The sequence below is a fragment of the Lutra lutra genome, chromosome 5, assembly GCF_902655055.1.
Source record: "Lutra lutra chromosome 5, mLutLut1.2, whole genome shotgun sequence".
NCBI lineage: Eukaryota > Metazoa > Chordata > Mammalia > Carnivora > Mustelidae > Lutra > Lutra lutra.
The window spans coordinates 156,573,129-156,601,014 of NC_062282.1; the positions used below are offsets into that span (position 1 = coordinate 156,573,129).

At 41.2% G+C, this 27,886-nt stretch overlaps 1 protein-coding gene across 1 annotated transcript in view; it reads right to left on the reverse strand.

Moving 5' to 3' along the window:
• NLRP3 (NLR family pyrin domain containing 3) overlaps positions 1-27,886 on the reverse strand; it is a 97,840-nt gene that overhangs the window by 36,752 nt on the left and 33,202 nt on the right. The window contains 11 exon segments of the mRNA XM_047731293.1: positions 1,330-1,570; positions 1,573-1,600; positions 1,602-1,702; positions 1,705-1,968; positions 1,971-2,232; positions 2,234-3,096; positions 3,581-3,679; positions 7,805-7,982; positions 8,313-8,374; positions 8,486-8,539; positions 10,469-10,561. Of these exon segments, the coding sequence (XP_047587249.1) occupies positions 1,330-1,570; positions 1,573-1,600; positions 1,602-1,702; positions 1,705-1,968; positions 1,971-2,232; positions 2,234-3,096; positions 3,581-3,679; positions 7,805-7,982; positions 8,313-8,374; positions 8,486-8,539; positions 10,469-10,561 (2,245 nt within the window).

Consider the following 27,886-nt stretch of genomic DNA (forward strand, 5'->3'; position numbering starts at 1 on the left):
ACCCTCTCTAGGTTTTCTGAATCATTTGCCATCATAGGGACATACTTGTTTCCCCAGCCTCTGCCCTCACAGAGGGCAACCCACTGTTCCCTCTATTTGAGCTGCCCCTTGCCCATACTCATGTTTCTCATACTCCATGTGTCAGAGTCCAGCTGTTCAAGGGCTTCCCACTATGTGTTTCTGGTGCATTCTATATGTGTTCTTGCCATAGCCCATCCTCTCTACTGTCTGTCCTTATTTCCCAGCTATCCCCACAATTGAACCTTAAGTTGCTATGAGCAGGGCCTGGGTCTTCATCACCACTGAAGCCCCAGCAGGTGGTCCTGGATGACCAAATGATAAATTAAAAGGTCATCCTGCTAGTGATGCCAAGGATGAAAGAAGGAGCTAAAAATTCATTATTCTTGGTGGAAGGGCCAGTCCCCTTTCTCCTTAATTTTATCCCATATCAAGTGCTTTCTGTGCAGGTTAAACCCAAGCTTTCACAGAGTATCCATCCTCCCACCGTAGCTGTGGCAGTTCCCAAGCAGGTAACTGACTTCAGGTAACTGAACTGCTTTGCTGTCCCAATGCAGCAACTCGCCTCCAATCTCCTACATTACTGAACAGACCCCAAAGAGGGAGCTGTTGGTTACTTCCTGGTTGTAAACACAGTGCAGGAGCTTAAAAGTACCCTCTTCTTCCCAGCCCTATGTCCCTCAATTTTTCCCTCATTATATCTGTTCCAATGAAGCCATGTCCCTTGGCATAGTCTCCTATGCACACTGTTCCTCAGACACCAGACTCTACTGCTAGAATCCCTTTAACTTCTCCTGCACTCACCCACATCCTACTGGTCCTTCAAGGCAGGATCAAAACTTACTACTCTCATAAATGTCCCCCCAGCACCCAGTACTAAAGGTCTTCTGTCCTCTGTGTTCCTGGGACAGTCACTGGGGTTGTTTGGCTCCTTGTGTGTTAACTGAATACTATGCACTAGAGCCCCAAGTTGACTGCAAGCAATTTGAGTTTACAACATTTTTATTCAACTCTCTAATCCACATAATACCTTGCGCTGAGTTGGCATCTACAAAACACTTGCTTATTTTCTTCATTGGCTTTTCTCCTCATCCACTTATCCACCTCCCTTTCCTCTACTTGTCCATCTCTGCCACTGAAGGAGTCTAGTAGAAATGGGGGGGGGGTGTGATATTATTATGTAGCTGTGGCAACCATATTGTAAAGACAGTTGAGAAGCAGGCAGAAAGAACAAATGCCCAGAGAAAGGTGGCTAGATGGCGGAGGGCAGCCCTACCATTCTAATACCTGCCTGAAGGCAAATCACCTTACCGGTGAGTACAGGCAGCATGAGGATCTAGGCGGACACAGTGATCCACCTCAGAGTGCTGCATTTCCCCTTCTTCCTCCTCTTCCTCCTCCTCCTCCTTCGAGGAGTTATGAAGCAGCCTCAGGGAAAGTGATTCCACGTTGTGGCAGTTCTCAATACAAAAGGAAGAAACCACATGGTCCATTCTGGTGGAGAGACTGATCTCAATTTTGGGGAAATGGCCCATGGCTTTTTGCACAAATCCTCCTCTTGCATCTCATACAAACAGTAGAAACAATTCCAGCTGGCTGGGCTGGATCAGAAGATTCTTGGCCTTGGCTTTCTCTTTAATCCATTTTAGCAGTTCCAGCCTGATGTGCTGCGAGATCTTGCACTCAGTTTTTTCTCCAAGTAAGAGGTTCTCTCCTGGTTTACAAGGCCAAAGAGGAAACGGACAACAAAGATCAGATATCCCTTTTCAAATTTGCCGTAGTTTTCAAGAAGGACAGTCACGTCTCGGTTGGGAAGCTTGGAACTTCTCCATGGCAGGTTCCTCAACCTTCCCTGTTCCTCCTCTTCCAGCAGGTAATACATGGCAGCAAAGAACTCCTGGAAAGTCATGTGAATGAAGCTGTAGAATTTCTCACAGTCCACTTCTTTTGGAATAGGTTCATCCTCAAGAAAGCAGACACATCGGCCCTCTGAAGGCCATGGTTCCTAAGGTCACACTCTTCAAACAGGATTTTCTGATTCCAGATTCCATCTGCAGCCAGTGAGCAGAGACCCCAGATGTTGGCAGAGACTTGGTGCTTCTGGTTCTCTCCACGAGACTGCAACAAACTGGAGAGGAAGAAGACATACACAGCAGTGGTGGTCTTGGATGTCTGGGCAAGACTCTTGCCACTATCCATCTGCTGCTTTAACCCCAGTGCATACAATCCAGCAGACCAAGGGGATAAAGCACATGGTGAAGAGGATCTCATTCTCCTGAATCAGCCTGAAGGCCTCTGTGGCTTGTTGCTCATCTGAAAAATACTTAAAGAAATATTCCTTTCTTTTGGCCTCTGAGAAACCCAGGATCTCCACATGACGGGGACGGTCCAACAAATGCTGCAGTTTCTCCAGAGCCACAGGTCTTGTGGTGATGAGTAAAGAGGCCTCAGGAAGAAGCCTCTTTCTGATGAGGCTGCTCAGGAGAATGTCTCCCCGCTCCACCTTCTGCCAGTTTGTGCATAGAGTCTCTGTGTGCTCATCAAAGGCACCCTGAAGCTCATCGAAGCCATCCATGAGGAAGAGAATCCTGGAAGGCTTGCTCACAATCTTATATATGGGAGGGTTTGGGTCAGGGCAGCAGCTGACGATCAAGTCCCCCAGGCTCCTCCGTGTCCCGAGGCTTACCTCCCGACAGTGGATATAAAACAAATAGTCAAACCTGTCCTGGTAAATCTTTTCTGATGCCCAATCCAACATTATCTTCCTGGCAAGTATTGTTTTCCCAATGCCTGCCGCTCCCTGGAATACCACCGTATGAACAGGCTCTGAGTGTTGGTCATCAGGCTCAAACAGCAATTCCATATTCAGGGAACTCACAGGGCTGTCCAGTGTCCTGGCTGAAGTCCTGCCAATGGCCAGGAGCTCATGCTCCCTCTCCTGCTGGCTCTGGTGTTCTTTGACAAGACGCAGCCTGGTGTAGCGTTTGTTGAGGTTCACACTCTCACCTAGACGGGCATTCCTGTCTTTAATACACTGGAATCTGCTCCTCACGTGTTTTTTGTACTTCTTACAGTAATCTGGGGTAAAGACAGAATGTAGAATTTGGGAGAAGTCCAAGCATACATGAGCTATCAACAAAGATCTATGTCCAGAGGGAGTGATGACCAGAGCTAAGGAAAGGGAGATGCAGATTCTCTTCACTGTGTGGGTATGGACAGGCCCAGAAAATCTAGGTTCTCAAAATCTTCCTATACACAGTTGAGCAGGAGAACAGCAAAGTGCCATAGGCATTGTCACTTGCCAGAAAATCCTTCTTATTCAGTTTTATTCCTTTAGGTAGTCTGCAGCCCATACCTTTTAGAACCTGAGACACTCAATCACCTCCACTTGGTCTGGGACTACAAGGAGCCTTGTGAACACTGATCTGTTTTTCAGCTCTAGTGGACTTCCTGAAATGGACCTTTGCTCACCAGGAGAAGGAACATTTAGAAATGATCAAGCTTCTCAGCTTCCAAAACTGGATTTCCAGATGCAATAGGAAGCACTACCCTCATTGCTTACCTTTCCTTTTTTTACAAATAGAGATTCTGGTTAGGTACCCCAATAAACCCATCCACTCTTCTTCAAGGCTTTCTTCCCGGCATACCACATGTACATTATCTGGAAGAAAAAAAAGAAAGAAAGAAAGAAAAAGAAATACAAAGTTAAAAATCAGGACTCCTGAATAAGGTGATGTAATTGAGACCCAGTACTCAACACCTGGCACAGCTCAAAGTCACCTATCCCAGACATCTTGCAAACAAAAACATAGCTTTGAGCTGCAGATGACAGGTGTGCAGTTGGACATCCAGTTTGTGACATTTGTGCACTCCTAATTTCAAAAAATGGATGTCACTATCACTTACCCAGTTAGCATTGTGTCCTCACAGTATCCAGTCTCAGGATCTCTCCCAGGCTCAGAAATGAATCAGCAAACACATGAGACAGGCAAGGTTTCTCCTATCCTTTGTTTTTGGCAAACTTCCCTTGGTACCTTGGTTTTGAGACCATCCCCACACTAAATATCTAAATATCCCCAAAATGGCTATGGGCCAGCAGGATTCTCCTCCTCCCCTGCCCCCAAATGCCTGGATTAATCATACACACATTCTGGGTCTTCAGGACAGAATTGTCAAGCTGGTTTGTTTAACTCAGTGGTTCATAATCCCTACTGACTTGAAATTCACCTAGGAAACTTTAAGAAAGCTCCACCCCCAGTAAATATTTTTCAGTCTAACCACGGTGGTGACCAACACCATTATATTTTTTTATAACATATAATGTATTTTTTGTGTGTGTGTGCATTTTATTTTTTTTAATTTTTTTTCTTTTTTATTAATTTTATTTTTTATAAACATATAATATATTTTTATCCCCAGGGGTACAGGTCTGTGAATCACCAGGTTTACACACTTCACAGTACTCACCATAGCACATACCCTCCCCAATGTCCAAAACCCACCACCCTCTCCCGACCTCCCTCCCCCCAGCAACCCTCAGTTTGTTTTGTGAGATTAAGAGTCACTTATGGTTTGTCTCCCTCCCAATCCCATCTTGTTTCTTTTATTCTTTTCCTGCCCCCCAAACCCCCATGTTGCATCTCCACTTCCTCATATCAGGGAGATCATATGGTTGTCTTTCTCCGATTGATTTATTTCACTAAGCATAATAACCTCTAGTTCCATCCATGTCGTTGTAAATGGTAAGATTTCATTTCTTTTGATGGCTGCATAGTATTCCATTGTATGTATGTATGTATGTATATATATATATATATATATATATATATATATATATATATACCACCACTTCTTTATCAATTCATCTGTTGATGGACATCTAGGTTCTTTCCATAGTTTGGCTATTGTGGACATTGCTGCTATAAACATTTGTTTTGGGTGCACATGCACCATTATATTTTGAAAGCTCCAACATGCATCTACAGTTAAGAATCATAGATCTATACAGTCACTAAATTACACATCCTAAAGAGGAGGCACTTCACTGGAGAAACTGATGTACAAAAGAATGAGTGCTAAGCACCAGGGGAAATATTTGGGAGATGAACCCAATATCAACGTAAAGGATTCCTGGTAGGCGTTTACTCAGTCTGAATGCAAAAGCTATTGGTGACCCCAATTACAAAACAAAATATAAACATTAACTCAAGCCAAAATCATGACTTAATTCTTATCTAAAGCCTTACCCTATAAGCTGGTCCTCCCCAGCAAAGACAAACAAACTCTTACTAGGTATAATTCTTCCATCTCATAGCCCAGTTACAGAAGCCAAAATAGCCTAGTGGTTAAGAGCCAGACTCCAGGGGCGCCTGGGTGGCTCGGTGGGTTAAGCCTCTGCCTTCGGCTCAGATCATGATCTCGGGTCCTGGGATCGAGCCCCGCATCGGGCTCTCTGCTCAGTGGGGAGCCTGCTTTCCTCTCTCTCTCTGTCTGCCTCTCTGCCTACTTGCAATCTCTCTCTCTGTGTCAAATAAATAAAATCTTAAAAAAAAAAAAAAAAAAAGAGCCAGACTCCAGCCAAAGACACACCCAGCATTGAGCCCAGGCCTTGGCTCTGACTGAGAGAGAGCCACAAACAACCAAAACCTCTTTCAGGCTCACTTTACGTGGCTGGTTGAGCCCCAGAATTGATCTTTATTTGCAAACCTAAAATTCTATAGCCATTAGAAATTCCCCAGTCCTACTCAGCAGCCCCTGGCAACCACTTCTTGTCTATAAATTATCTACTCTAGTACCTATTACAAACAGAATCATACTGCATTTGTCTTTTCGTGACTGGTGTACTTCGTTTAGTAAGGAATTGAAAGTTCTTTCTTTTTTTTTTTTTAAAGATTTTATTTCTTTATTTGACAGAGAGATCACAAGCAGGCAGAGAGGCAGGCAGAGAGAGAGGCGGAAGCAGGCTCCCTGCTGAGCAGAGAGGCCCGATGTGGGGCTCGATCCCAGGACTCCGAGATCATGACCGAGCCGAAGGCAGCGGCTTAACCCACTGAGCCACCCAGGCGCCCCGAAAGTTCTTTCAAAAGTGCAGCCTGAAGGTGCCTGGCTGGCGTAGTTCGTAGGCCATGAAACTCTTGATCTAGAGTGTTGTGAGTTCAAGCCCTACATGAGCAGTACAGACTACCAAAAAAAAAAAAAAAAAAAGGGCAAAATGCCAGTTTTGTGGTGTTTTTATGAGGAATGATGAAAATCCATAAAAATGGCTTGGTAAACTCACTTCTGTAACTTAAATTTGGTTAGCGAGCATATAAGCACTGACACAATCATAATTGTGTTATTATATGCAATTTGTTTATAACATCCTCCTACTGTACACCCCTGCCTCATGCCTCCATGTCATGTGTCTCTCCCTCATTTCACCCATATTGCTGCTCCACTCACCATGCTTCTCCTAATCTGCTGATTCATTTTTATTCCTCTTTTCCACTAGTTCAATGTCACCATCCTATGATTTTCTAGATTCCTCTGAGCCCTTGCTTGTGCTCTTCCCGTGATCTGAACACCAAGCTGAAAGAATAAAAACTTCACCCCCAGCATCTCCACAGTCCTAGGGGTAGATGAGCCCTGACTTTCATTTTTAAAGAAAATTTCATTTCATTTCATTCTAGTTTCATTTTTAAAGAAACTAGAAAAAAGAAAACTGTTTTCCTCCAACTTCTCATAGCACTATCATGAGAAGAAAACAGAGGATAAAGCCAAGATGATAAAAGGAATTATCGAAAAACAAACATACTAACTTCATTGCATCAAAAGATACCATCAACAGATGAAACGGCAATCCATGGATGGGAAAAAAAATATTTGCAAATGATATATCTGATAGTGTTAGTATCCAGGATATATAAGAACCCTTATAAGTCACAACAACAAAAAAAAACAAATAACCCGATTAAAATATGGGGAAAAGTTGAATAGACATTTCTCCAAAGATAACAAATGGTGAACAAGCACATGAAAAGTCATTCAGTATCAGTAGTCAGTAGGGAAATGCAAACCAAAACCACAATGAGATATCACCTCACACCCATTAGAATAACTAGTATCAAAACAAAAATAAAATAAAATAAGCATTGGTAGGGATGATGAAAAAATTAAGCTCTTGTACACTGTTGATGGAAGTGCAAAATTATGCAACATTATGATGGTTCCTCAAAAATGAAACCTAGAATCACTATATAATATAATAATTCTACTTCTGAACATAATCAAAAGAACTGAAAGCAAGGTCTCAAAGAGGTTTGTACCCTCATGTTCCTAGCATCATTATTCACAATAAACTAGAAGCAATCTGAATGTCCACTGATGGATAAATAAATGAACAAAATGTGGTATAACCATACCACAGGATATATTCTACGTTAAAAAGGACGGAAATCAGTCATATGTGACAACATGGAAGAGGCTCAAGGACTTTATACTACATAAAGTAAGCCAGACACAAACAGACAAATTCTTTATCATGCAGTTTATAAGAAGTACCAAGAGTAGTTAAATTCATAGAGACAGAAGGTGGTGGTTCCAGGGTCTGAGGGGAGGGGAGAAGGGGAATTGTTGTTTAATGGGCACAGGGTGTTGCAAGATGAAGAAAAGTTGTAGAGATTGATTGCACAACATGAATGTGCTTAACACTGCTGAAACGTATGCTTAGAAATGGCTTAAAAAGGTAATTTTATGTTATATGTATTTTATTACGATTTAAAAAATATGCTGTCTTCCATCCACTCACCGCACTCTGGTGCATCCCTCTTAGCTTTCTCATAAAGGTCTCTCCTGTTGATTGCAGCAAAAATCCACACTGCCATGGCCCATGCCTTCTCCTCACCATTGAAGTCAATCATCAGAGTGGCCAGATCCATGTGGTCAGCTTTCTCTGTCTGACTCCGAGGGAGTGGTCGGCACCCCTTCTGAGAAGGATAGTCTTGTAAGTGCATCTTGAACTTCTTAAAGTCTGCATCCTCCAGATCCTCCAGGTAACGGGCCAGCTTGCAACGGACACTAGCCATGTTCATCTGTGGCTTTTCTCAGGGTCCTTGTGTAGAGATCCACACCAGAAAGCTAGATGGTGAAAACAGTGCACATGCAAGGAGAGTCTTCTAAAAAGTCTATCCTCTTTAGAGAGAACTAAACCATGAAAAACCCACAATACAAAGGAAAAAAAAAAAATATATATATATATAAAACTGAACTTTAATGAGATGCCATCTTTAGTTTTGAAAAGTGACCCAAATACCCACCACAACGTTTTCCTGTTGTCTTGACTCAGGGGTGTGTCCTGAGCCATGGAAAAATGGTGTCCCTATGGAGAGAAACAGTAGTTAAACCTACAAACGCAATCATGTTTACAGTACTATATGCCCAAACCGCTTCACAATGTCCCCTCAACATACGGGGAGAACTTTGTTCTTACTGTTTCCTGGGCTGTGTTCTAGGACAAACTCTTCCTCAGCTTCTGTTTCTTCATCTATAAAATGACAGAATGGAAAATATGCCTTTTCTGTTCCTTCCACTGAAAGGCTCTGGTTCCCTGTTTCTGTTTTGACCCAGGAAGTGAGTAAGTATAATTGTAATAGAGCAACACGTGGCTAGACAGAGAAAGGAGAAGACAGACATGCACAGAGAAGGGGATGGTCTTCGACTGCACTTCCATCCATCTACTGATAGATAGAAACAAATGAGATGACACTTGGGGTGCATAGGGGGAATGATAAACACATGACACCTCCTTGAGGTCTCCTGGCAACATTCACAATCTTAGTCATTGTTAGAGCTCATGGTTACTGAGAACCTCTCATGGGCAAGGACCCTGCACTAATGTGTTTTCTTAACTCTTGCAAAGCCCTAGGAGGTACACATAGGCCTAGACCCACTTTATGGAAGAGGAACCGAGTCTTAGGAGAAATTAAGTGAGTTGCCCACGGTTTCAAAAAAAAAAAAAGGGGGGGGACGCCTGGGTGGCTCAGTTGGTTGGACGACTGTCTTCGGCTCAGGTCATGATCCCGGGGTTCCAGGATCGAGTCCCACATCGGGCTCCCAGCTCCATGGGGAGTCTGCTTCTCCCTCTGACCTTCTCCTTGCTCATGCTCTCTCTCACTGTCTCTCTCTCAAATAAATAAATAAAATCTAAAAAAAAAAAAGAAAAAAAAAGGGGGGGGGAGTTCAAAACCAGAATTTAGATCAGGGTCACTGATTTCTGAACTTATGTCCCTAAATACTACTTTCACAGCATGAAAATGTGTGTGACTCTTTCATCCACCACCTACCTAGATTCCTTAATCAGATACCAACAAACAAGATCAAAAATAAAATAAAATAGATGGTTAAAAGTCAAAAAACACTTTCCCGGCATTTATCACACACAGCATCTTGTTACAGAGTTCATGATCTGTTTTACTACATAGACTTAGGGTTCACAAAGAGCAGAGGTCAGCTGCTGTGTCTTTCTCTGTTCTATGTCTCCCATATTTTGGATTAATGAATACTTTGGCTTTGTTTGGGATCAATCCCCTCATATTTCTGAATTCGGGAAAGCACACCGACCCAAAGCCATAAATGATGTTAACAGGAGAGAGAGTGCCTATGGAGCTGTGGAACAGTGCATGTGGGAATTTAGTGTGACCGCAGTGAGTGTGCAAGAAAACTGAAGCATGCTCACCTCTCCTTGTACCTTCATCTTGCCTCTCATTTTTGGCTCCACACAACCACCAAGTCCATTCCTTATGCATTTGAAAGGGAGGTGGGGCATGTCCAGATAGACCCATCAGTTTTACAGACCTTCCCAGGTCCCCCTCCATCAGTCTTCCCACTGACACCAGGACTCTACCTCTCCTCTGTGACCCCTATCCCTAAGTCTCATGCACCCTATCCTGACTTTTACCTCCTGTGTCCCTTGGTGTCCAGAACATTTATTTCCTCATACACATCCACTCTTTTGGGGGGGGGTCATGCTTGGCAAATCTGCTGCAGTTGTGGGTGTAAGCTGTACACTCCTTCCCTCACCCCCTGCCCCCCCCCACACACACACTTGCATACATGCACAATAATGAGAAACATAAAAGGAATTTCCAGAATCATTGTTGAAGGGCAGACTTGGAAGCTGTCAGAAGAAATCCTTAGTGTATTAACCAAGACAACTCTGGCCCTCAACATCCCCTCCTCATTTCTCCCCCGACCTTTCCAGCCATGCAGCTCCACAGAGCTGGACTCACCCAGACGACAGCCTCAGAAACAGCCCAAGAGGAAACTTGATGCGTTTATAATGGTCACAGACCAGCAGGAGCAGGAAGGATGTGGCTTCAGCATGGAGTGAACAAGCTTGCATCACAGACAAAGCCAGAGACTAACAGTTACTCATACAGCTGGATTTTCCAAACCAAATGAATAGTGTTCTTACCTCTGGCTATAGTCAGAGATGTCTGCACTGTCCTCAGTGGCCATTTGGGGTAGGGATGTTCCCTCTGGGTCTCACAGCGGCCATGGGAGGGTTCTGATGGCAGAGAACAGAGTGGGATGGAGGATTCTGCCAGGGCTGGCAAGTATAGGATCAAAAGCCTGACCAGCCATCAAGCCATCAGATGGAGGCTGTTGGCAGGCAGTAGGCTCTCCCCATCACCTGTCACTGTCTGTAACCACCTTACTGAAGTGAGAATACACTTGTGAAAACATCACCTCCACCAGACCACATTTATCTCCTCCCAAAGTTTCCTAACACCCTTGTATTATTATTGTTATTTTATGATTACTTTTTTCTGTGTATGGTAAGAACACTTAATACAAGATCTACCTTTTAGTAAATATTTAGTGCACAGCACAGGATGATCAGTTATGGGCACTGTGCTGCACAGCAGATCTCCAGGACTCGGTCATCTTGCATCACAGAAACTTGGTTACCCTGACCGATACTTCCCCAGTCCTCCCTTCCCCAGCCCATGGCCACTACCATTCCACTCTCTGTTTCTATAATTTTGACTAATTCACATTCCACATATACATGACATCATACAGTATTTGTCTTTCTCTGTATGACTGTCACCTTGCATAATGCCCTCAAGGTCTATCCATGTTGTTGCAAACACCAGCATTTCCTTTTCTTTCATGGCTGAATAATATCCATGCTGTGTGATATATATATATGTATGTATGTGTATATATATATATACATATATATATATGTATATATATATATACACATACATACATATATATATATAAAACCTTCACCCATTGTTCCGTTTATGGACACTTAGCTTGTTTCCATATCTAACTATTGTGAGTAATGCTATAATGGACCTGAGAGTGTAGACATCTCTCCGAGACCCTGATTCCAATTCCTTTGGACAGACACAAACTCTGCTCCCTGACTCACTGACTGACTTGTTCTACAAACACTTAAAGAGCACCTGGTGTGTGCCAGGCATGACTGCAAGCCTGAAAAGCACCTTGCTGGGCCCAGGAAGATCTGGAGGTCAGAGAAGCACCCAGACCATGTTTCCCAGCACTCATGGTGGCTGCAGGACCAGAGTGTGCCAGTGTCATGTGTTTCATAGAGCATGGTGGAGGACAGGTGCTCAGCTCCCCAAGCCAGTGCAGAGCCCTTGAGTGAGAGGGACATGACTCCATGTCCAGAGGAGGGGTGCTGGAAAATGGTTTTGTCTCTGTGCCGATGGCACTGAAGGCAGAGAGTTGTCCTAGGGATTGAACAAATGACTAAATGAGTACAACCTAATTCAGTGAAGCTGGAGTCAGTGATTAAGTCCTGCTACTACCATTGTTATACAATTGTGTGCAGAATGTCCTGAGAGAAGAAATAGAGATACCTACTCCGACCATGGAAAGGGCAAAAGAACAGACCTGAATGCCAAGCTCTACCGGTCCAAGGAGTAGCAAGCACTTCAGATGGTCAGGACAGAGACACAGAAAATCACGCTGAACCAGAAAGCATGGAAGTTATTTATTTATTTATTTTTTTAGGAAGAGACAGCCTTTCCTCTTTGTTTTCTATCTTTCTGTACTATTTGAATTTTATTCTGTTGCCATAACCAGGCATTACTCATATGAGTAAGAAATAAATTAATCAGTTAATAGACACCACTTCTTCAGAGTAGATCTAAAGGAAATCTTCAATCTTTCTAAGGTGCTGTTGGATCCTATTTGCTAGGATCTTGTTGAGAATCTTGGCATCCATATTCATCAGGGATATTGGTCTAAAATTCTCCTTTTTGATGGGGTCTTTGCCTGATTTGGGGATCAGTGTAATGCTGGCTTCATAAAAAAGGTCTAGAAGCTTTTCCTTCTGTTTCTATTTTTTGAAACAGCTTCAGGAGAATAGGTATTATTTCTTCTTTGAATGCTTGGTAGAATTCCCCAGGGAATCCGTCAGGTCCTGGGCTCTTGTTTTTTGGGAGGTTTTTGATCACTGGTCTATTCAGATTGTCGGTTTCTTCCTGTCTCAGTCTTGGAGGCTTATAACTTTCCAGAAATGCATCCATTTCTTCTAGGTTGCTTAACTTACTGGCATATAACTATTGATAATAATGTCTGATGATTGTTTCTATTTCCTTGATGTTAGTCATGATCTCTCCCCTTTCATTCATAATCTTATGAATTTGGGTCCTCCCTTTTTCCTTTTGGATTAGTTTGACCAGTGGTTTATCAATCTTATTGATTCTTTCAAAAAACCAGCTTCTAGTTTTGTTGATGTGTTCTACTGTATCTCTGGTTTCTATCTCTTTGATCTCTGCTCTAATCTTATTTTCTTTCTTGTGCATGGGGTTGGCTTAATTGGTAGTTGATTTTTCAGTTCTCTAAGGTGTAGAGAGAGCTGTTGTAATCTGGATTTTTCAATATTTTGAGTGAGGCTTGGATGTCTATGTATTTCCCCTTTAGGACTGCTTTTGCTGTATCCCATGATTTTGGACCGATGTGTCCTCATTCTCATTGGTTTCCTTAAACTCAACACACACAAAACAGATAATTACATTTAAAAATGGGCAGAAGAAATGAACAGACACTTCTCCAATGAAGACATACAAATGGGTAAGACACATGAAAAAATGTTCATCGTCATTAGCCGTCAGGGAGATTCAAAACAAAACCATATTAAGATACCAACTTACACCAGTTAGAATGGCCAAAATTAGCAAGACTGGAAACAACGTGTGTTGGAGGGGTTGTGGAGAAAGGGGAACCCTGTTCCACAGTTGGTGCAAATGCAAGTTGGTGCAGCCACTTTGGAGAACAGTGTGGAGATTCCTCAAGAAATTAAAAATAGAGCTTCCCTATGACCCTGCAATTGCACTACTGGGTATTTACCCCAAAGATACAGATGTAGTGAAAAGAAGGGCCATCTGTACCCAATATTCATAGCAGCAATGGCCATGGTCGCCAAACTGTGGAAAGAACAGTTTGCCCTTCAATGGACGAATGCCCTTCAATGGACGAATGGATAAGGAAGAGGTGGTCCATATACACTATGGAGTATTTTGCCTCCCTCAGAAAGGATGAATAGCCAACTTTTGTATCAATATGGACGAGACTGGAAGAGATTATGCTGAGTGAAATAAGTCAAACAGAGAAAGTCAATTATCATATGGTTTCACTTGCCTGTGGAGCATAAGGAATAACATGGAGGACACTGGTTGAAGGAGAGAAGAGAGCTGGGGGAAATCGTAGGGGGAGACAAACCATGAGAGACTGTGGACTCTGAGTAACAAACTAAGGGTTTTGGAGGGGAGGGGCACATGGGATTGGGTGAGCCTGGTGTTTGGTATTAAGGGGGGCACATATTGCATAGAGCACTGGGTGTGGTGCATAAACAATGATTCTTGGAACACTGAAAAAAAAATTGAGCTTTTACCTCAATAGAATTGAAATATTTTAAATCCTATTGGAGACAAATTGGAGCAATACTGTTTTAAAAGTATTTCTTTCCTCCTTATTATTACATTTGCTAATGTATTAGGAAGAAACTACAAAATTCTGTGTAGGCTTTTTTCTAAAAAATTCAACATTCTTTATCCAGATTTTAGATTCTCAGAATAATTGCCTTTTACAGATGAAAGCAAAAAATAAAACAAAACAAAACAAAAACAAAAACAAAAACAAACAAACAAAACCCACTTCCAACATCCCCCAACCTCTTCTCCTCCCTCTTCCACCCACAGACCCAGGCATCCATGGGGACCTGGTTTCCAGAGTGTCACAGACACAGAATCCAATGGCATGTAGCCTTTTGTGGCCAGGTTCTTCCATTCCTTGTGATGCCCATGAACCTCATTCCTGCTGCTGCATCTCCATCCCCCTTTGCTGCTAGGATGGATTCCATGGTGTGCACAAACCACAGTGTGTTTGTCTATTTTCCACACAAGCACATGTGGGTTGTGTCTCATTTTTGGCAAATGTTAATAAAGCCACTATAAATACTCACATGCAGATTTTTGTGTATGCTTTAATTTCCCTTGAGTAGATATCTAGGAGTGGAATGGCTGGATTGTGTGAGAAGACTGTGTTTAAATGCTAAGGAGCTGTCAAACTATCTTCCAAAGTGGTTCCACCACCAGCCATGCATGAGGACTCCAGTCCCTCTGCTCCCTTGCCAGAAACAGTTGTGTTGTACTTGTTTAAGCCATGTAACAGGTTTGTAAGGAACTAGTGAAATTAAAGAAATCATTTGAAAATCGGGGCAGTTTGACTAGTTGCAATTACTTAGGGACATTAGTCATTGGGAATCTGAGGAAGAAAAGACATGATCTCCAGCCTTCATAATGCTTAACCTCATTTCCTTCTATCCCTATTGGCTGGTCCATGTCCCTTTCAAATGCGGGAATAGAAAAGTCAACATGAATAATAAGCAAGGATGGCCAGTCACAAAAGTAAAACATAATTTCTTCTTTGTTTGTATTCATACCTCCTTGAAAAACAGAGTGGAGAACCACAATTTTAAACAGTGAACTGAAGAAAAAGCCTATTTAACACTCGAAGCTCACACTGTAAGGAAAACCCAAAGTGGCCACAAATTCTTTCTCACTGAATGAACTACAGGAAGCTAAAAGAAAACAAAAATAAACCCACTCTGAGAAACCAGTGACTAATGTAAGCCACAGAGACAGCAGCCTACCAAATATGAGGGGAAAAGAAATATGGCCAGTACAGATATGCTTTGCCCTCCCTACATCGTAGTCCATAAGACCAGGACAAGCCCTTGTTCAGCAGATGGGAGCAGAGCCAGGAAATGCCACACAGATTTTTCTGATCCAAAAATTCACACACCAGACCTGAGGACAAAGACACAAATATTGAAAGTCAGGATCATATTGGAAAACCCTAAGCAATAATAACAGAGCGGGACACCCCAAATCCTCACCCTGCTCCCTGCTCCCTCCACCTACCCTGGGAACACCATGCCACAATCAATCATCCCCTCTGGGTGGGCAGGGGAGACAGTTTCACTTCTCCCACATGGGTTGCAAGAAGTACACTGGTTTCCTGGAAGAGAAATTCTCTCAGTCTACAGGATGGCTATTACTTTCTGTCTGTCAGCCCTCCACTGATCAGTACAGGAGCCATTTAGCTACCTGTGTTTACTGCGATTCAACTTTATTTTTCCCCACTTTTCTAAGGTTTTTTTTTTTTTAGTTTTAAGCTTTTATTTAAATTTTAGTTAGCTAACATATAGTGAAATATTAGTTTCAGGTGTACAACATAGTGATTCTACAATTCAACATATGAGTGAAGTCATATGGTATTTGTCTTTCTCTGACTTATTTCACTTAGCATAATACTCTCTAGTTCCATCCACATCATTGCAAATGACAAAATGTCATTCCTTTTGATAGCCAAGTAGTGTTCCATTATGTATATGAACCACATCATTTTCTTTTTTTTTTTTTTTAAGATTTTGTTTATCTATTTGAGAGAGAGAGAGATAGTGAGAAAGAGGACGAGCAGGGTGGAGAGGGAGAAGCAGGTTCCCCACTGGGAGGGGAGCCTGATGCAAGGTTATATATCCCAGGACCCCAGGATCATGACCTGAGCCAAAGGCTGACACTTAAAAGACTGAGCCACCCAGTTACCCCCTGAACCACATCTTTATCTGTTCATCTGTCCATGGACTTCTGGGCTCTTTCCATAGTTTGACTACTGTGGACATTGCTGCTGTAAACATTGGGATGCAGGTGGCCCTTTGAATCAGTACTTCTGTAACCTTTGGATAAATACCCAGTATTGTAATTGCTGGGTCATAGGGTAACTCTATTTTTAACTTTCTGAGGAACTGCAATACTGTTCTCTAGAATAGCTGCACCACTTTGCATTCCCACCAACAGTGTAAGAGGATTCCCCTTTCTCTACATCCTTGCAACATCTGTTGCTTCCTGAGTTGTTAATTTTAGCCATTCAGACTGGTGTGAGGTGGTATCGAATTAGGGTTTTGATCTGTATTTCTCTGTTGCTGAGTGATGTTGAGCATGTTTTCATGTGTCTGTTGGCCATCTGTATGTCTTCTTTGGAGAAATGCCTATTCATGTTTTCTGCCCAAGTTTTAATTAGATTATTTGTGGTTTGGGTATTGAGTTTGATAAGCTCTTTATAGGTTTTGGATACCTCCCCGTTATCTGTTATGTCATTTGCAAATATCCTCTCCCATTCCATAGGTTGCCTTTTAGTTTTGTGGACTATTTATTCCCCTGTGTGGAAATTTTTATATTGATGAATTCTCAATAGTTCAGTTTGCTTTGTGGAGACATATCTAGTAAGAAGTTGCCTGCACCTGAGGTTGAAGAGATTGCTGCCTGTGTTCTCCTCTAGGATTTTGATGGATTCCTGTCTCACATTTCGGTCTTTCATCCATTTTTAGTCTATTTTTGCATATGGTGTAAGAGAATAGTCCAGTTTCATTCTTCTGCATGTGACTGTCCAGCTTTCCCAGCACCATTTATTGAAGAGACTCTCTTTTTTTCCATTGGATATTCTTTCCTGATTTGTCGAAGTTTATTTGACTATAGAGATGAGGGTATGTTTCTGGGTTATCTATTCTGTTCCATTGATCTATGTGTCTGTTTTTGTGCCAATAACATGATGTCTTCTTGATCACAGCTTTGTAATATAGCTTGAAGTCTGGCATTGTGATACCTCCAGCTGTGCTTTTCTTTTTCAAGATTACTTTGGCTATTGGGGGTCTTTTTTGGTTCCATATTAATTTTAGGATTGTTTTTTTCTAGCTCTGACCAAAAATTGGTGGTATGTTGATAGAGATTGCATTGAATGTGTAGATTGCTTTGGGTAGTATAGACATTTTAACAATTTTTCTTCTTCTGATCCATAAGCATTGAGTATTTTCCCATTTCTTTGTTTTACCTTCAATTCTTTCATAAGTGTTTCATAGTTTTTGGACTACAGATATTTTACCTCTTTGGTCAGGTTTATTCTAAGATATGTTATTGCTTTCGGTATAAATGCAAATGGGATTGATTCCTAGATTTCTTGTTCTGCTACTTCATTATTGGTGTGTAGAAATGCAACACATTCTTTTACACTGATTTTGTATTCTGTGACTTTACTGAATTTGTGTATCAGTTCTAACTGTTCTTTGCTGGAGTCTTCTAGGTTTTCTACATAGAATATCATGTCATATTTGAAGAATGAGAGTTTGACTTCTTTGCCAATTTGGATGCCTTTTATTTCTTTTTCTTGTCTGATTGCTGAGGCTAGGACTTCTAGAACTATGTTGAACAATAGTGGTGAGAATGGTCATCCCTGTTATGTTCCTGACCTCAAGGGAGAAGCTCTCTGTTTTTCTCCATTGAAGATGATATTAGCTGTGGGTTTTTCATATATGGCTTTTACTATGTTGAGGTAAATTCCCTCTAAACTTTTTTGAGGGTTTTTATCATGAATAGATGTTTTAGTCCTTATCCTTTCTCTTATTGCTTTGGTGTATCACATTGATTGATTTGTGATAAGAAATCATCGTTGCAGCCCAGGAATAAATTCCACTGTATCATGGTGAATGATACTTTTAATGTACCATTGGATTCAATTTGCTAATGTTTTATTAGAAATTTTTGCAACCACATGGACGGGACTGGAAGAGATTATGCTGACTGAAATAAGTCAAGCAGAGAGAGTCAATTATCATATGGTTTCACTTATTTGTGGAGCATAGCAAATAGCATGGAGGACATGGGGAGTTAGGAGAAGGCAGTTGGATGAAATTGGAAGGGGAGGTGAACCATGAGAGACTATGGACTCTGAAAAATAATCTGAAGGGTTTGAAGAGGTGGGGGGGTGGGAGGTTGGGGGAACCAGGTGGTGAGTATTAGAGAGGGCACGGACTACATGGAGCACTGGGTGTGATACAAAAACAATGAATACTGTTATGCTGAAAATAAATTTTAAAAAATGATTAAAAAAAAGAAATTTTTGTATACATGTTCATCAGGGATATTAGCTTGTACTTCTGTTTTATTAATGGAGACTTTGTTTTAGATATCAGGGTAATGCTGGTCTCATAGAATGTATTTGGAAGTTTTCTTTCCTTTTCTATTTTTTGGAATAATTTGAGAATAGGTATTAATTTTTCTTTAAATGCTTGGTAGAATTCCCCTGTGAATCCATCTGGTCCTGGAGTTTTGTTTCTTGGGAGGTTTTTAATTACTGATTCCATTTCTTTGCTGGTTATTTGTCTTTTCTGTTGTTGGTTATTTTTTTCTTCTTCTTGTTTCAGCTTCAATAGTTTATGTTTCTAGGAATTTATTCATTTCTTCCAAATTGTCCCATTTGTTAGCATATAGTTTTTCAGAATATTCTCTTATGGAAATTAAAAATAGAGCTACCCTATGACTCTGTAATTGCACTATTGTGTATTTACTCCAAAGATACAGATGTAGTGAAAAGAAGGGTCATATGTACCCCAATGTTTATAGCAGCAATGGTCACAACCGACAAACTGTGGAAAGAGCCAAGATGCCAGGAGCCAAGATCTTCAAGAGATGAATGGATAAAGAAGTTGTGGTTCATATATACAATTGAATATTACTCAGCCATCAGAAGGGATGAATACCCAACTTTTATATCAACATGGATGGGACTGGAGAAGATTATGCTGAGTGAAATAAGTCAAACAGAGAAAGTCAATTATCATATGGTTTCACTTACTTTTGGAATATAAAGAATAACATGGAGGAAATTTGGAGAAGGAAAGGAAAAGTGAATTGGGGGAAATCGGAGGGGGAGAGGAACCATGAGAGACTGCGGACTCTGAGAAACAAACAGGATTTTGGAAGGGAGAGGGGTGGGGGGATGGGTGAGCCCATTTGTGGGTATTAAAGAGGGCATGTAGTGCATGGAACACTGGGTGTGGTACATAAACAGTGAATCTTGAAACACTGAAAAAATGAAATAAACAAATAAATATAAATAAATAAATAAATGGATATTCTCTTACGAGTGTATTTATGTGATGTTGGTTGTCTCAGATTTAAGTTAATTAAAATGAACTGTTAAGTACTAACTGCATTAGTGCCATTTTCAGGACTCCATAACCATATGCTGGGAGACCACAAAATAGGACATGTGCATCAGCTGCAGAGTTTTATTTGTCAGCCCTTGTATGACTCTTTTCATTACCTGGATGGGATTCCTGGAGTTTAACTTCTGTTGAAACCTTAAAAAAATCTCCTGCAGAATATTTTATGAGACACTATGCAATTTGTTGAAGGTATACATGATATTACTTATTTTTTTAAATATATTTATATGCATTTTCTAGTATACATGTAGACAAATCTGGAAGAACTATATTTGAAACTGCAAATATGAAGTCAAAGCTTCTGAGGATATTTATTTTCTACACTTATAAGGAATGCAGGGTGCCTGGGTGGCTCAGCTGGTTAAGTGTCTGCCTTCAGCTCAGGTCATGATCCCAGGATTCTCGGATCAAGTCCTGCTTTGCCTCAGGGCTTCTGCCCCTTTTCCTCTGCCCCTCTCCCTCTGCTCATGCTCTCTTACTTTCTCTTTCAAATAAATAATCTTCAAAGAAAGTAGAAAATGCTATTATTTTGTACATTTCCTTATTAATTGTTTTTTTTCCAACAAGCATATATAACTTTGTAATTTATTTTTAAATATTTTATTTATTTATTTATTCATTTATTTATTTGGGAGATAGAGTGTACAGAGGGAGACTACAAGGGGTTGAACCCCAAGACCCTGAGATCATGACCTGAGCCAAAGGCAAATGTTTAACCAACTAAGCCACCCAGGTGCCCTTATAATTTTGTAATATAAAAAGAAAAACAAAGAGATAATGTTAGCTAACCCATGTATCAAGTTGGTGGAATTTTGGTCACCTCAATATAGGATGGTAGGGACAACTGGACTGCCCTTCTCTTCCAGCATTCATCAGTATACCAGTCCACTATCTAATCATGGTCTTTTTTCTCTGCCCCAGCAGGTACTAATCCTTTCTTTCCTGCTTTCTATTTCATGTCAAGGCCTGAACTACAATAGTCTAAGTGTGTACTATACTCTAAAATGAGGGTAGAATTCCACAGAAGTGGAGCAAATCCTTTAGGTGGTCAGACCAGCATCCATTGTCTGTCTTCTTCCTTGGTAAAGGGACTCCAGTTTTGCATAATTGTCCATCTTTTCCCCCACAAGACTCAAGAAAAGTGAACTCTTTCCTCCAACTCCAGGAGCGTATTCCAATTTACACAAGGCAATCATTGGATCTTCTTCTCCTAATGATTCTTTAAGGAGTCAACTATTGAGTAAGTCCTATGAAGACCAGAACTTCACAGGGGTGAAAAGGTTTGTGCTCCTACAAAAGAATTTTGATAATGTTTGCTCCTTTACTAATAAAGGAGTTTACATCAGGCATGAAATGTTGCCTGAAACAGCTGAGGCCATTTTGTGGCTATGAGAGAGCACAAAACAAGAAGGATGGCAGAGCCAGGAGTGCACAGAACATGTCCACTGAAGCAACAAGCCCAACAATAAAATGCCTCGATATTTAAGCCAATTTCGTATTTCTTTTTGTTCCTTATATCCAAAGGCAACATACAGAGTAGAAGCCATTTTTGAGATTTGACTATTCTCTTTGAGTTTCCACTTCCCTGAACTGACTTTGAGCTAAGAATTAGTGATGCAGATGTAATATTGCTGACAATGTGACTATCTGATAGATGGGTGTCTATGCCCTAGGACTATGAAATATTTCTCAAGAACTCTCCTGCTATAGGCCACTAGCATCCCTTTGTCACCATATGTGACATCCCCAAATGTCACCATAGTTTTCCCTGGGGCAACATGGTCACAAAATAAGGAGTTTTCAGCCATCTCTGAATTTCAAGTTAGAATGATGACTTTGAACAAAGAACTTCTGTGGTCAAATACAGGCTTGTGTGTGTGTGTGTGTGTTCAGTTAGCCACTGTATACTACATCATTAGTTTCTGATGTAGCATTCAATGATTCATTAGTTATATAAAACACCCAGCGCTGGTCACAACACATGCCCTCCTTAAGGGGGAGAAATCAGAGAGGGAGATGAACCATGACAGACTGTGGGCCCTGCAAATACAGGCTTTTTGAGAGAGAAAAGTTTTGTTGAGCTCCTAGTAGCATAAGCATTCATGAATTCAGGAAATAAATTTCATCTCATACTATAGCACAGGGAAGACTGTGAGGTGATGTAAGGACAATTTCAAAGAACATGAAATTTTTTTATTAACATATAATGTGTTATTTGCTGCAGGGGTACATGTCTGTGAATCATTAGGCTTACACATTTCACAGCACTCACCATAGCACATACCCTCCCCAATGTTGATAACCCAGCCACCCCATCCCTACCCCCCTACACCCCCCAGCAACCCTCAGTTTGTTTCATGAGATTAAGAGTCCCTTATGGTGAAAATTTTAACATGAGGCTGAATTGAAGAAATGGAGAGTCCCTACATTGGGTAATTTAATGTGTCAAATTAGCCAGTCCATGGTACCCAGATATTTTGTCTGGATGCTGCTCTGAGAGTACTTTTTTAGATGAGATCAAGTTGTGTAACCAGTTGAAAGTCTTAAGAAAGAAGACTGTGATATTCCAAAGAAGAAGGAGTTCTGCCTGTAAGCTGCCTTCAGATTCAAAACTTCAATGTCATTTCTTCCTAGGTCTCCAGCCTGCCCTGTCAGTTTGGGACTTGACAGCTTCCACAATCATATGAGCTAATTCCTTAAAATACCCATAGATAAACAGGAAGATTGATTGACAGATGACAGATAGATTGATTGACTGATGATTTATTGATAGATGATTGATAGGGAAATATAGATCCATATATAAATAAGATATAAGTACAATATATACATATATATTGCATCTATTCAGGATACTATGACAAAAATGTCAGACCATAAAATGGGTGGCTAAAAAAATAAGCATTTATTTAACACAGTTCTGGAAGCCTTGTAGTCCAAGACAAAGGAACAAGCAGATACAGTGTCTAATGAGGGTCAGCTTTCTAGCTTCTAGGTCTTCTCTCTACTGTGTCCTCACAAGGAAGAAGAAGGGAGGGCTCTCCCTGATATCCTACACAAGAGCTCTAACTACACTCTAGTCACCTAAGATGTCCCAAAGGCCCCATCTCCAAATGTCATCTCATTGGGGATTAGGTTTCAACATATGAGTTTCAGAGCGTGACACCAACATTCATATAATATACATTCATAAATGTACACATCCTACAGATGCTATTTCTCTGGAGAACTCTAATACAGTTCCTGAGGAAGGACCCAGAGCCCAACCACACAACTGAGGTGCAATTCCCTGGATGAGTTTGACAGAAGCTCCTAGTAGGTGGAGGGGATCTGAAAATACAAGAAAACATGCTTCACTATCCCAAATGTAGCTCAGAAAGAGCACACACCTCTCAGAGAAGTCCCTCTTCAAAAATAAGGAAATGGTGTATGAGGTGCCAGGTGGGCAGGCCATGATGTATGCACAAAACCCTCCATGGACCAGACCCAAGGAGGGAGCATGCTTTCTGAAACAACCAGAAATCCCAGAGCACCCGAGATCAATGAGAACATGGTGCCAGATGCAGCTAGGAGGAAGATGGGTAGCCAGGTGAGGGCAGGGAGACCTCCAAGAGGTCTAGCAAAGACAGAGAGCAGCCCAGGAGCTGGACACCCTCACTTTACCAGGGACAAGGGAAGGGACAGGAGACATGGGGTCCCAAGGCATCTAGGCTTTCCTTAAAAAAGACTCCATTGTAAATGCAGGTAACCAAAGCAAGTCACATGGTGAAATGGAGATGTGCAGGCAGGGGCAGTGCTATGTAAAGACAAAGGCAGGGTTGGGAAATAAAGCTGTGATTTTTCATTACTGAGTCCATGAGTTCTTGTAGGAAGAAGCCTGGCCAAGGCACCAAATGCTGCCACTGTGTTCCATGTCTCTGGAACCACCACCTCCCCAGCAAAGATGGGTTTCCATGGGTGTATGAACCCCCAATTCTTAGACCTCTACACCGGGAATAAGGATTGAAGAATATTTGGCTGGTGATCACGACAAATAGTTCTCAGTTCCTACTTTACGAAAGGCAAGCCCTCCATCAAACATCCTATGCCTCATATTTCTACAAGGTTGTTTTGTTTCCATTTTTTTGCCTGCGTCATTAAGCCTTTCTGTAGAATTACTCTTTACAAGGAACATTAGCATTGGAGATCGTGGTCAGGGGGTTCCAACCATAGCTTGTTGCCTCTTCTTCCTGTTAGTTCTCACCAACAATCCTGGTTGACAGGGACCAAGGGGAAGTACACGGGGAGTTGTTGAGTGGGTACAAGGTCCAGTTTGAGGTGGACAGTGGCAATCATTGCATGATAATGTGAACATTTAGCCCAGAAGAGAGTAAACAAGAGCTGTATTATAAATGCTATTTTTTACACTCATAAAGCTAAAAGTAAGCAATTATACTTCACTTTATAAGATAAGCCTATATAAATTGAAGATGGATTGAACACAAAAAAATTTGAATATAAGAATAGAGAAAAGACAGGAAAATAGATACCACGCATATTTTTGCCTCTCAGGTCACCCCCTAAGAGAGGTGACTATGTGTGGGAAGAGATACCTACATCACACTGTTCTGTGCTACCTCTTTGTTCTAAGGGACTTCAGTAAATATAAAAAGATAATAATGCAAATAGCTGAAAAGCTGTTAAAGAAGGCATAGGGGAAGCCCTCAACCCTGTGTCATCTCTGAAGTCAGCTGAAGACAACAAGAAAGAGAGACTGAGAAAGAACCTCCACTTGATAAAGTCACCAAGCAGGAGAGGCTCCTAGGTACATGGAGCCTGGGCTGGCAACAGAAGGACACAGGGAGGGAGCACATCTGCAGGGAAATAAAGGGAATCCAGGGTTTTGGGGGGGTGGGACATGCATGGGTGGGAAGGAGCCACTCCAGACTTACCCTCCTTGGAATCCAGAAGTCTAGGTGAACAGTCAAACCACCAAATATACTTGAATACTATGCTCCACAGGCTTTGGCGATGAAGCAGGGACATGTATTTTCAATAGCAGGTACTGGTCACCAGTATGGAGAGAAAGTATAAGACAGTAAAAACCTAACACAGGCTGACACTGGTCACTGAGAAGTCCAATGAAGTCACCCAAAACCTGTGTCATGCAAGCATGACGTGAGTCAAGGACACTTCCTGTTACTCACACCAAGCAGAGAAAGGCTCCAGTTTTTCTACGGTACCAAACGCAAATGACTTATGGATGCCACTGGGCTGTCCTGCCTACATTTGTGAGAGAAAATTGAGATTCAACTTTCTCCCACCCATGTTCAAAGACCCCTAAATTATAGCCATGGAATGCTTGGGGATATGTGCCAGCTACTCCAGGAAAAACTCCATTATTTCAAAGAAATGTGATTTTTTTTTTTAAGGAAACTATCATGAAAACTGTGTAAACATAATTGGGGAAGGGGGGAGCACAGGGAGGAAAGGCATCTGGCCAATAGAAGATAGTGAAGAACACTCCAATAGGGTGGATATTCGGTAGGCATAGTAATGCTCTCACCCCGTGTCCACACGCTGATTCTCATAAGCCATAAGCATGTTACAGTGTATGGCCCAAAGCAGTTAAGGCAACAGAGGGCATGAAGCATGGTCATCATTGACCTTAAGTTAGGGAGAGGACCCTGGGTTGTTCAGATGGGCTTAACATCATCACAGGGTCCTTAAAAGGGGAAGGGAGGGAGGGAGGGAAGAGTTTATAGTGATTCCATGTGAGAAGGACTCTGGAAGCTGGAAAAGACAGGGAAACAATTCCTCACCTAGAGCCTCTAGAAAGGAACATGGTCATTGAAAAGCTTTTGCACAAAAATTAAAAAAGGCAACATACTTAATGGGGAAGTTATTTGCAAATGGTATATCTGCCAAGGGGCTAATATTTAAAGAAGTTGTAAAACTCAACACCAAAAGTAAATAAAATTAAAATAAGCTGAATAAAAAGGGGCAGAGGACCTGAATAAACATTTTCTCCAAAAGTCATCCAGATGACCAACAGAAACATGAAAAGATGCAACATCACTCATCATCAGGGAAATACAAAGTGAAACCACAATGAGATACTACCTCATACCAATCAGAATGGATAAAATCAACAAGACACGGGTGTTGGTGAGGATGTAAGGAAAAAAGGGATTCAACATATACATAAAGCTTGTCCCTGAAGACAAGAGCAAATGCAATAGGAAAAAAAAAAAGAAAAGAAAAAGAAAATCAAAGACTTAAAGAAAGCTCTCCTAAAATGAAGGCACGCTTGAATCTACCAGCTAATAAGCACAATGCATCTCAAGGAAAAATGATTTGGGATGTACAACAATTGGGCATGTCTTTCAGAGACTGAGAAATAATCCTATGGTCAAAAGTGAACTGATAAAAGCATCTGTAAGGCATACCAATCAAGCTACCCCAGACTTGATCAAAATCTCAGCATCATTTACTTGAAATCTTAAAGCAAAATTTGGCTTAAACTATGGAAAGACCCTAGATGTTTGTCAACAGATGAATGGATAAAGGTGTGGGGGGGACACCTGGGTGGCTCAGTCATTAAGCATCTGCCTTTGGCTCAGGTCATAATCCTGGAGTCCTGGGATCAAGCCCCACATCAGACTCCTTCCTCAGCAGGAAAACTTCTTCTTCGTCTTCCTCTCCCCTGCTTGTATTCCCTCTCTATCTGTGTTTCTCTCAGTCAAATTAATAATTAAAATCTTAAAAAAAAAGTGTAGTATACACACATGTGTGCATACAGTGGAATATTATGCAGCCATCAAAGAAATGAAATCTTGCCATTTGCAATGACATGGATGGAACTAGAGGGTATTACACTAAGCAAAATAAGCCAATCAGAGAAAGACAATTATCATATGATCTCATTGATAGGAGGAATATGAGAAACAAGAGAGAGGATCATAGGGAAAGGGAGGGAAAATGAAACAAGACAAAACCAGAGAGGGAGACAAACTATAAGAGAGTCTTAATCTCAGGAAACAAACTGAGGGGTTGCTGGAGGGGAGGGGAGTTGGGATGGATGGGTTGGCTGTGTGATGGACATTGGGGAGTGTATGTGCTATGGTGAGTGCTGTGAATTGTGTAAGACTGATGACTCACAGACATGTACCCCTGAAATAAACACTACATTATATTAATAAAAAAGAAGGGGCACATGCACTCCAATGTTCATAGCAGCAGTGTCCACAATAAACAAATTGTGCAAAGAGCTGAGATGCCCTTCAACAGATGAACAGATAAAGAAGATGTGGTCCATATATACCATGGAATATTACTCAGCCATCAGAAAGGATGAATACCCAACATCTGCATCAACATGGATGGGACTGGAGGAGATTATGCTGAAAGAAATAAGTCAAGCAGAGAAAGTCAATTATCATATGGTTTCACTTGTGGAACATAAGGAATAACATGGAGGACATTAGGAGAAGCAAAGGATAAGTGAAGGGGGTGGAAATCGGAAGGTGAGAAATACCAAGAGAGGCTGTGGACTCTGAGAAACAAACTGAGGGTTTTGGAGGGGAGAGGGGAAACTGAAAAAATAAAATTAAATTGAAAAAAAAGAAAAAGAAACAAAAATTTTCAGGATAAACAAAAATTAAATGAATTCATATCACCATTAAATCAGCCTTGCAAGAAATGTTAAAGGGAATTCTTTGGAAAGAAAAAGTCTAAATCAGGTGTATGAAATTTAATAAAGGGCAAAAATTCACAGGCAAATAAAAACATAATAAAAGTAGAAGATTAAACTCTTTAAAACTGGTACAGAGGTTAAAGCACAAAAGCAATAAATAAATTTTATCTATAAACATTAGTCAAGGAGATCTAGCTACTTCAGTTGGTGGAACATGTGACTCGACCTCAGGGTCAAATAAAATTAAATTAAAGAAAAAGAGAATTGTGGATGCAGCTAATTTATTGAAGCAAATACTCAAGAAAAGCATTTTTAAACAGATGAGAACCTCAAAAATACCATTGCCATGCCTGCTTTTTTGAAAAGGAGGAAAATAAAAAAAAAAAAAAAACAACCCTGCTAGAGAACAAATTTAAGCCTATCTGTAACAAAAAGAGAAGACACTGTAAAATAATGGGGAGCTGAGCTTCCTTTCATATTTTTTTTTATTTTCAGCATAACAGTATTACTTATTTTTGCACCACACCCAGTGCTCCATGCAATCTGTGCCCTCTCTAATACCCATCACCTGGATCCCCCAACCTCCCACCCCCTGCTGCTTCAAACCCCTC